A 10,423-nucleotide genomic window follows, 5' to 3' on the forward strand; every position below is an offset into this window, starting at 1 on the left:
AAGCATTTGGCATGTTTGAATGGGAGTGCCTATTCACCACATTGAACAGATTTGGGTTTGGCTCAAATATATGGATTCAAATTACTCTATACTAATCCAGAAGCCTCAGTTAGTATTAACAACATCATTTGAGACTACATTCAGACTCCTGGGAACAGATGGTCTGCCCTCCATAATAATAATAATAATAATAATAATAATAATAATACATTTTATTTGTATAGTGCCGTTCCATCTCACATGAGCAGGGAGAATGAATACTGTCAAGATGAAAATCCTTCCCAGACTTCTTTTTCTAGTTCAGAGCATCCTCAGATACATTAACAAGTCATTCTTTAAGAAATTAGATTCAGTTATAACCTCATTTATTTGGAATTTGAGACATGCACACATTCAAAAGGCAACTCTACAAAGACCTAAACCAGAACGTGGCATGGCACTACCTAACTTTCAGTTTTATTACTGTGCAGCAAAGATACAAGCTGTTAAGCCCTGGACATTGACACAAAGTGACGATTATTAAGGAGCCCGACTTCCTCATACGATACCACAGCTTCTCTCGAGGCCCCCGTCATACGCTTTCTTTAAGTCCACAAAGACACAATGCGACTCCTTCTCTCTACGTCTCCATCAACACCCTCAGAGCAAACATCACATCTGTGATGCTCTTTCTGGGGATGACACCACCCTGCTGCTCACTGATCATCACCTCCCTTCTTAACTGAGCTTCCACTACTCTCTCCCATAATTCCATGCTGTGGCCCATCTCTTTTATCCTCCTTTACTTCCCCCTTGTAATACATAGTAGTTAACCTTTGGAAAACATCTGGGATTAAAGCACATAGAGAACTGTATATACAGTAGATAATGTCTTTGCAACTTATGAACAATTTCACTTCAAATTAACCTTCCAGAGACACAACTTTTCTACTACTTTGAAATCAGAAACTTTACTATAGAAAACCTTCAAAATTTTCCACACCTCCCACCAATTTCAATTCCAGAAGAAATATTGATCAGTCCTGAAGATTCAGACAGCATCTCAATAATATATAAAAACATTTTAATGTCTCCTCTTCATTATTAGCATTTCTCTGGCTTTTTGAACCTCAGCTTTGTCATTTAAAACTTTGATTTGCATTTAAGTTTGGCAAACGATCAGTTTAGACTTTTTGAAACAAACTTAGAATGCATGTTTACCACATTTCCTTCTGAGACTGAACAGATTGGCAGCGGCTACCAGTTCTTCTGATCTGGTGGGGTTGTGGGGCCTGCAGTCAGAAGAGGAGGAGTCAGGATAACATCATCACTGCCTGTGCTCATTTAAGACACGCCCCAAACCCCCAGCCAGTCTGTTCCGTCCTCCAATTTCTCCTCTTCAGACGTCTTCTCCAATATCAGCATCAGGCTCATCTTTTCCGTTTCAATATTCTACCATGTGTGTTATGACCAGAGGTTGAAGTGGTCAATTCAAAATACACCAACACTAGAAGCAGACAAGAATACACCAAAATACAAATGGGGGTCAAAGCCCAAAGAGTCAAAACTGCTGACATTCATAATCAAAATGAAAGACAAAAATCATAGGTCAAAAAAACAAAAAAGACACAAGCAGATCCTTATGCTGTCCAGAGTACGTCTACCTTACTGTATCCAGCAGGGGGTGCTAGCTCCATGCTTGGAGTGAGTTCTTTTTAATTGTGGTGTGTTACATAACCTGAATCTAGATATGATATAAAAAGGCGATACCCCTCCCTTAGTGATATGGTGGTAAGAAATCACATAGGAGAAATAACTTCACTTTCTTTAATGATGGCTTAAGCTGCATAATAGATGAAGGAAGCCATGACAAGAACCCAGTTCAGGAGTGGGAGCCCAATGTGTAGAGTCTGCCATTTTCGTTGCTGCGTTGGAAGGATTTGCCGGATCGGTTGATGTTATCTCCCATCCTTCCTTCGGCTTCAAAAGTGTGCCGGGCGATGTTCCAAGGCTTTATACTCTTTCTCCATATGTAGGCCCCCACTTACGTAAAACATGCCATTCCAAACAAGGCACAGAGGGCACAGTTTCATGCTGACTCTGACACACAGAAATTGTATACTGTGCCCATTATGCTGTTGTCCCTGTCTTGTCTTCTAATGCTTGCCTAGCAGTTCTCATCCGGTGAACTCCTGTGTGCTCAATCTGGCCTTGTGTTAGCTGTGCATGTGAGTAGAAAGAAAAGTAGATTTAAAAAAACATTTGTACAGAGCACAGTGATATATTAAACATATACAATTATCACACTTACTAATAACAATTATGTGATTGTTTATGAAGACTTGTCATAAAATTTGAATAAAGAGGCCATCTCAAGTGTGATGAGCACCATGATGTCATACACAATGTGACCTGCGCGTGGCAAGTGAACCATCATCAAGCTAAATATGGAGGTGATTAATAAAACACACAAACCCCAAGGGGTACCTACACTATTTAATAATAATTACAACTGGCAATGATGAAATACCAGTAACAATTAACAGTTCACAACAACAACAACATTTACAGTGATCCCTCGCTATATCGCAATTCGACTTTCGTGGATTCACTCCATCGCGGATTTTATATGTAAGCATATCTAAATATATATCACAGATTTTTTGCTGGTTTGCGGATTTCTGCAGACAATGAGTCTTTTAATTTATGGTACATGTTTGCCCAGTTGATTTCATACAAGGGATGCTATTGGCGGATGGCTGAGAAGCTACCCAATCAGAGCACGTATTACGTATTAAATAAAACTCCTCAATGATATACAATGTGCTTCCTGCGCGGTGCTTCGCACACTTAAAAGCCCAACAGCACGTATTGATTTTTGATTGTTTGCTTTTCTTGCTCTCTGACATTCTCTGCTCCTGACGCGCACTCCTTTGAAGAGGAAGATATGTTTGCAATCTTTTAATTGTGAGAAGGAAACTGTCATCCCTGTCTTGTCATGGAGCACAGTTTAAACTGAAAAAGAGACAAATGTTTGTTTGCAGTGTTTTAAAGTCCCTGTCTCTACAGCCTCCTGTGTTTCTGTGCAAATCTGTGACCCAAGTGTGACAATATAAAAATAACAATATAAACGTATGGTTTTAACTTCGTGGATTTTTACCTTTCACGGGGGGTTCTGGAACGCAACCTCTGCGATCGAGGAGGGATCACTGTATCACACATTTTCATACAGATGGTGGAGCTCAAAGTGCTTTACATAATGAAGAAAGAGAAAAAAAACAAAGTAAGAATTAAAATAAGAGAAAACTAATTAACATAGAATAAAAGTAAGGTGGTCAGATGGCCAGGGAGGACAGAAAAAACAAAACAACTCCAGAAGGCTGGAGAGAAAAAAATAAAATCTGCAGGGGGTCCGAGGCCACGAGACCACCCAGCCAGCCCCCTCCCTCTAGGCATTCTACCAGACATAAATGATCAGTCCTTATTGTATTCACGGTTCTCATGGAAAGACTTGATGATGACGGTCATGTGGACTTCTGGCCTTTAATCCATCAATGTGGGGACATCACGGTGCTTTGATCAGGTGATGGGGGCGCAGGTCAACACCACAGAAAAACGGAAAAAGAACAGAAGAGAGAGTAGGAGTTAGTAGGGAAAACTATAACAAAAGCCACAGAGTACTTGAGAGTTGGTGGCCAACGTCACTCAACCCAATCACCTGAAGTGCTCCGCTTGCTGGAAAAGTAAAAGCGGCCCCTTTCAAAAGATGAAGACGTGGCCGTGCGTGGATGAATCCCAGCCCACCTCTTTTAAGTCGGTGGGTAACTGAAGTCCTGTACCATTTGAAATTGGAAAAAAACAAAATCTCACTTAGAGGATCCGTTGAAAACTTCTCTTAACCTCCGCCAGGATCAGACCAATAATATTCTGGAATAAGCTTTTATATCGGGGAGAAGGATACGCTTTGCTTTGTTGGTTGGCTCTCCTCTCTTTCTCTTGGGTGGGAGCTAAATTTTGATTTGTTAAGTTTGACTTGATTGTATGGAATGTTATTTGCTTCAAATTAAAATCAATAAAACTATATATTTATAAAAAAAAGAAGTGTCTATGTGTCACCGCACACACTCAGCCGCTGTTCTTCGTGACATTGGGTGCACTTCGGTGACTCCACTTTTTTTCCTCAGTTTTCTAGACGCTGGACCTCGATGACCACGATGACCACGATGACCACGCTGCTCTCTCTGGTCCTAGTCGGACTGGCTGTGAGTCTCAGTGCTGTGGCAGGTAAGTCTGGACTGACAGGCAGCTAACTTAAGCGGTTCAGGTTGTCACACTGCCAGCCCAGAGGACTTAATACCACTGAAGGGGTTGAGGTCAAGTGACAAATCGAGATTAGAGGTGTGGTGTTTGTTCATTTGGGTCTCACAGGGTGACCAGTTGCTCACCGTATAGTCAATCAAATATCTTGTCATTTTTTGTTCCTTTTAGTCTGACTTTATTATCCCAGAATCGAATTTCTTTGCAGCAGTAAAGACACAGAAACTCTGGAAAGAGAGGATGGTGGCTGTCGGACAAAACCGAGTCGACTTTCTTTCTTACTTGTTTGTCATAGAGCTTGGTGACAGAGGGTTGCTGAGAATCAATGCGTTTACGACGGATTTTGAAGAAGTTCTTTAGATGATTTAGATTTTAGGTATGATTTAGAGACCTCCAAACCAACATATAGAAGCAAACATAACAATGGGATTCACAAAAGACGTAACACGGTGTACTTATGGTTTGGTCCACTTTAAAACAGTTGACATTAACCGTTTCTGTCCCTTCTTACAAGTGTGTTGTGTTATCACTGATTGTCCCCAGACGTGTCCTCGCTCTTAGAGATACTTAGCAGTAAATTAGGAACAGTCACAGCCTAAAGAAAGTCACCAACAGCAGGTCCACTACAGTCAAAGACATCTGCAGGTGTCAAGATATGTCTGCTCCCAAGTTCTTGAGGAATGAAATCCAAATGAGAGAGTAAGAAATGAGTGATTAAAGACACATGACATTCAAGTGCCAGGCAGAAAGAGAGCAATGGACCCCAGACATGAGTTTGGTGGACTTTGTGTCAAGAGAAGGACTACAGGAACCTTAATGTGACACTGGACAGGCAAGGAGCCAAATGAAAGATGAGTGGAAGGTGCCCAGGCACAAGCAGCTGGCACAGGTCTACCAGTGTGTACCAAAAGGGGACTTTCTGAGAAGTAGGAGTTTTCGTGGGGTTGAACGTTTCAGTTTCAGTTCACTTAAATCTGCAAGGTGCACGGGAGGATGTTTGTGCAGACCAGTGTGATGACAGGTGGACCAGGTGAGGCCATTTTGAGTCTGCAGCTGTCAGCTGGCATGACGTGTGGCCTCAGGGCTGAAGATGTGTAGAACTGTAACAGATTCTAATGGCCGTCATTAACCAGTAATGTCTAATTTACAGGTGCTTCACTCCATAAGTCTCCCTGTGAACCAGGATGGGAGTGCTTTCATGAGCGATGCTACAAATACTTCCCATTTCCAAAGAGCTGGGCTGATTCTGAGGTAACGTCCCACCCTGAGGGCTTGAAGTGACTCTGTGGCCACCGCGTGAATGAATGGAGTTGCTGCTTTACAACGAGTGTAGTAACAAGTTCAGTAGTTAGCTGTCAGTGGGGCTGATGGGCTGCATGCATCTCTGCCTGCCAGATAATTAAAAAAGACGTCAGGCCTCAAGGGTCTTAAAACAAGAAGACAGAGTAGAAAAGAAGTAGAGTTCAAAAGATAAGACGCTAGCCACAAAACCAAAGTCCTAGGAAACAACGCTTTTTAACTGGAGAGATTCAAGAAAGTGCAAACACAAAGATTTGTTTAACATCCGCCATCTTGAGCAGAAGTGCAGGAGGCTGACCTTTAAACTGCCCTGTTAACGACGTCATCACATGTGACTTCATTGGGCCGTGTGATTGGAAGGACAACAAATGGTCAGCAACAAAATGGACCTTAAAATGGCAGCTGCCAGGGAAAATGAAACGGTGTCTGGCGATAATAAAATTATAATCTGAAAAGCAGAGCAACTAACTGAACATGAAATTATTGTGGAATTAATCGTTAGAATATCAACATAAAGTAAATCTAGCGGCACTAAGACAACACCCATGAAGTCCTAACACCCGCCAGTGCTGCTGGACACTCGCCTGCCTGCCCGTCACTGTGATCGTCACTTTTATATTCGGCTACGCTGCGAGTTGCCCAGCCTTCTTGTTGTCTCTCTGCAGATCGCACTCTCTTCAAGAAAACAAAAGAGAGACAAGGGGAGCAGCAGGTGGAAGATGCCAGCCTATAAATACATCCATCCATCCATCATCCAGCCCACTATATCCTAACTACAGGGTCACAGGGGTCTGCTGGAGCCAGTCCCAGCCAACACAGGGCACAAAGTGGGAAACAAACCCCAGGCAGGGCGCCAGCCTACCGCAGATAAATACAATCCAATACAATGCAATTTATTAGTTGAAGAGCCCAAAATCACCCATGGAGGGCCGCAATGGGCTTTAACAGACCCTGCTTCTTGATGGCCCCCCAGCCTTGACTCTCTAAGAAGACAAAAAAAGACCCTTGTAGGGAAAAAACGGAAGAAACCTAAGGAAAGGGAGTTCAGAAATAGACCCCTTACTAGGTAGGGTGGGCACGCAGTGGGCATTAAAAAGAAGGGGGTCGATACAAGACTATATACAGAACAGGACACAAGTCATCCTCAATACAAAATAAAAATATAAAGTATGGAGCAGAAGTTAACAGGAGATGACATCCCATAATAGGATTTGGATTTGTAAATGGCGTGGCGGTGATGCCTTGTGTTTGTTCAAAGAGGAGCACAATGAGCCATGTGAGATATGAGGAGGGCTTCATCTGTGGCCCAGGGGACACACAGAGGGACACCAAGACCACCCACATGAAGACATGAGGCCCTGTGAACTGGTAGAGAAGCCAGACGGCCACAATAAAGTGGGAACTCAGTGGTGTGCATGGCAGAGACGGGCAGGGTGATGAACTGGTGGGTGAGGTCAGGCAGCGATTTACCTCGAGTCGTAAGAAGACAAGGCTCTCGGTTCAACCTGGCATGGCGACAGAAACAAGCCATGTTGAAGACTGTGCCCACGTGTCCAACCAAACTGCAATTCACTTTGGGCTTTGCATTTTCCTTTGTGTGGAAGTCTTCATGAACTTTGTGTCTTTTAACTTGTAGTACAGGAGTACAGACTGGCAGACCCGACTTACAGAATCTGTAAAACAATTCAGATTATTGTGGGCCACAGCACAGGGAGAAGGGCACAAATATGGAAACTTGACGAGGGCTTTGAAGATTGTCAGTCATTTGTGAAATTATTACGAGGCCTTTAAGTTTGGGATGCAAGCAGCGCAGTAATAAGAAGATCTACACCACGGCCTGACAAGATGTCCGCACGCCCCCATTGGAACTGCTAAGATAAAAGACCTCCGTGGAGTGAAAAAAGCCCTACACAGCAATGGAGCCAGGCTTGGAGGGGCGTCACGTCTTTACAGTAAATGGTATCCTTTAATCCGACTCTTTTAAAATGCGCGTTACTGGGAGTCATTGTATGGGAGGTCCAGTCAGTTTACCTTTGCTGTCCTAAAGGGGATATTCGTTTTAATCAGCCGGTAACGTACGAGAACAATGAAGTACAAATGAAAGACATCTATATAAGTAAAAGAAGAATTCTACAACATTTCATCAAAATTGAATTTGTCCCACTTTTAAGTTTTATTACCGCCAGTGTAAAACTATTCCTAGTTCTCTTTGTTTTAATCCAAAGGTAACATTTGGACCAATGATTTAAGCATTTAAGTGTCTGGTCCTTAACAATCGTATGTGCTTTTCTTTTTATCTTTTGTTATACAATTCTGGAAGCCCTAATTACAGTTTCCCGTAGACAGCGGACCCCCATTGGGTTACTTTTTAGTCACAGACAGGCCCCCAAACCAGGCCAGCAATGAAGAAGTCAGTAAGTTCTCAATAAGACATGTCTAATAGCTCGGTAGGACGCGAGATGAGATGTTTGTTTTCCTCGGCCTTCTTAATAAACGTGTTGTCGCCATTTTTTGTGGAGGTGCTGCGTATTTTCATTAACGTTCAAGCTATTATCCAATATGGCTCCCAGGTACTTAGAGCAACTAATTCTCTTACCCTGTTCTCCGTTGAGGACCAGTTGCTGTATGGATTCAGCGTTCTTCCTGAAATCAATGAGCAGCTCTTTTGTCTTCCTCTCGTCCTGCCACCACCTCTGCTTCCTCCTGGTGTCTTCATCAGAATGGGCCACAGAGCTAGAGATGTCAATAAAGCCACGTCATCTGCAGCAGTCAGAACGTCCCAAGCTATTAGTATGGATAGAGAAGTTGTGCAGGACTATCACTAAGCCTTGTGGAGCTCCTGGCGATATACGATGGACTTATTATATTAATTTAATTATCTACCTAAACAAACTGCTCCCTGTTAAGGAGAACGTCCATACGCCATAGAGTGAGATTGGGGTCCACCTGTCAGTTATTACAAAGAATATCAGGATAACGGCTGAAGTAACATCAATAAACTGCATTCGCACAGAGGAGAGCAGCTCCTCCAAATGAGTACCAGTGCTATGAAGATCAGAAAAGAGCAGCGTCCTCCATTAAACGGCTCTGCAATGCATTCAAAGAGGACCCGGCCTATAAAGTATGGCGAACAAGAACGAGCCACTCCAGACATTTATCTTGAGAGGTCCCCACAGCTTTCTTTAAGGACCCTTTCCCTTACATAGAAAGCCCCCTGGAACTCACATCTCCTTCAGTGAAAGGACCTGGGCCACCGATTCACAGGAGCTGGAATTGCAAACCCTTAACTAAGTCACAGAGAGCTGAACGGGCAGCTGATTCCTGTTGAAGCAGACATTGCTAATGACCCTTAGCGTGAGTGACTGGCACAGTCCCTCAGGGGTTAGCAGCTGGCAGAGTGACACTCAGGTCTAAAGATGGCTATTCGGACCGCTCATGCCAGGCTAGTGTCATTGTGCTTGAGGCAGCTGTCCTTCTGCGAGTACAGTCATACACATGGGGTACGATTTAGGAGAGCAGAGACATCGAGTGTTCACACACAGCGTAGTGAGCCGTAACCACGTGGCATAAGTGAGCCAAAGCAATGAATGAGTGAACTTATACAAACCCTTTTGTGCATGGGTGCTCCTTACGGTGGACTGGCATGCAAAAACAGGCTCTGTCCCCCCAAAACTGAACTGGACAATCAGATATGAATGAGACGGGCATCTTGCTGTGCTGTGCTGTTCTTTATAGAAGATACAATGCAGGATCAGGAGTGAAGGGCTCTTCACCTTTAGGGACTGTAGGAGAAGCTCTCAGGTCATGGCTGAACCCAATAAAGTCAATTCTGCTCCACGTCTTTCTGCATGGTGCCGCCATGGAGAGCAGCAACAAGTCCACAAGTGACATACAGAAGCTTCACTAATCATATAATGCAGATGCAGAATGAGTAGTTTTAACGGATTGATGTGGAAGGATCCTAAAAATACTTGTCACGCTAAATCTATCAAAATCTGCTGAAAGTATCGTGTAGAAGAGCAACTGTTGTGGGGGTCTTGTGGAATCTACTTGTCCCCTGCTGGTTTAACATGGACCCTCTCTGTTGTCCCCTAGGTCCACTGTGTCAGCCTTGGAGGCAGCCTGGCCTCAGTGCACAACAGCTATGCCAATCATTTTGTCACCAATCTGATTAAAAGCCAGGACTCCACTGGTCCTGTCACCTGGCTGGGAGGCTCCAACTGCCAACAGGTAAGCTGGGCTTCTTTCTGGGTGTCCTGGGCAGATGTTGGCCATCTAGGAAGTCAAGTAGGACAGGAATGAGACCCTGAAACAGGGCAGGCTCCCAAGGGCTTAATGCAATACTTGTGTTTTCCAGATCTCAACATGGCTCTGGACAGATGGCACAAAATGGGATTTTTCATTCTGGAACCCAGGAGAGCCTAACAATGCTTACAAGAAGGAGAAGTGCCTTGAAATCAACTATAAAGGTAATCCCTGCTTCTTGTGTGCGGAGTAATGAAGCTGCTGTGTGATACTGCTGGACGCGCCAGCCACACCACATACACTTCAGAAGAGACAATCCACCTGAAGCTAAGCACGTTTGAGTGCAGCAAGTCTTTGGATGAAAGACCATCTAGGAGAAGCTTGGCTTTAAAGAGATGTTGGTGAGCCCAACAGGAGGCGCTTATCCTGAGGTCTGTGTCGGGACCCCAGCGCCCCAGTGGAGAGGCGGTGATACTGTGCTGCAAAAATGGCGAGATGTAAAACTGAGGTCCTGAGTCTCTGTGGCCATAAAAGATCCCTGGGCATCATTTGTAAAGAGCAGGGTTCATCCTGGCATCATGGC

At 43.9% G+C, this 10,423-nt stretch overlaps 1 protein-coding gene across 1 annotated transcript; it reads left to right on the forward strand.

Moving 5' to 3' along the window:
• The first annotated feature begins 4,193 nt into the window (after positions 1–4,193).
• Positions 4,194–10,093, forward strand: LOC120542643 (lectin-like). The gene is made up of 4 exons (XM_039775238.1): positions 4,194–4,263; positions 5,447–5,547; positions 9,691–9,825; positions 9,953–10,093. Exons 1-4 carry the CDS (start codon positions 4,194–4,196, stop codon positions 10,091–10,093), a joined length of 447 nt encoding a protein of 148 aa, XP_039631172.1.
• The last annotated feature ends 330 nt before the right edge of the window (positions 10,094–10,423 follow it).

This window comes from Polypterus senegalus, chromosome 13, assembly GCF_016835505.1.
Source record: "Polypterus senegalus isolate Bchr_013 chromosome 13, ASM1683550v1, whole genome shotgun sequence".
Classification (NCBI taxonomy): domain Eukaryota; kingdom Metazoa; phylum Chordata; class Cladistia; order Polypteriformes; family Polypteridae; genus Polypterus; species Polypterus senegalus.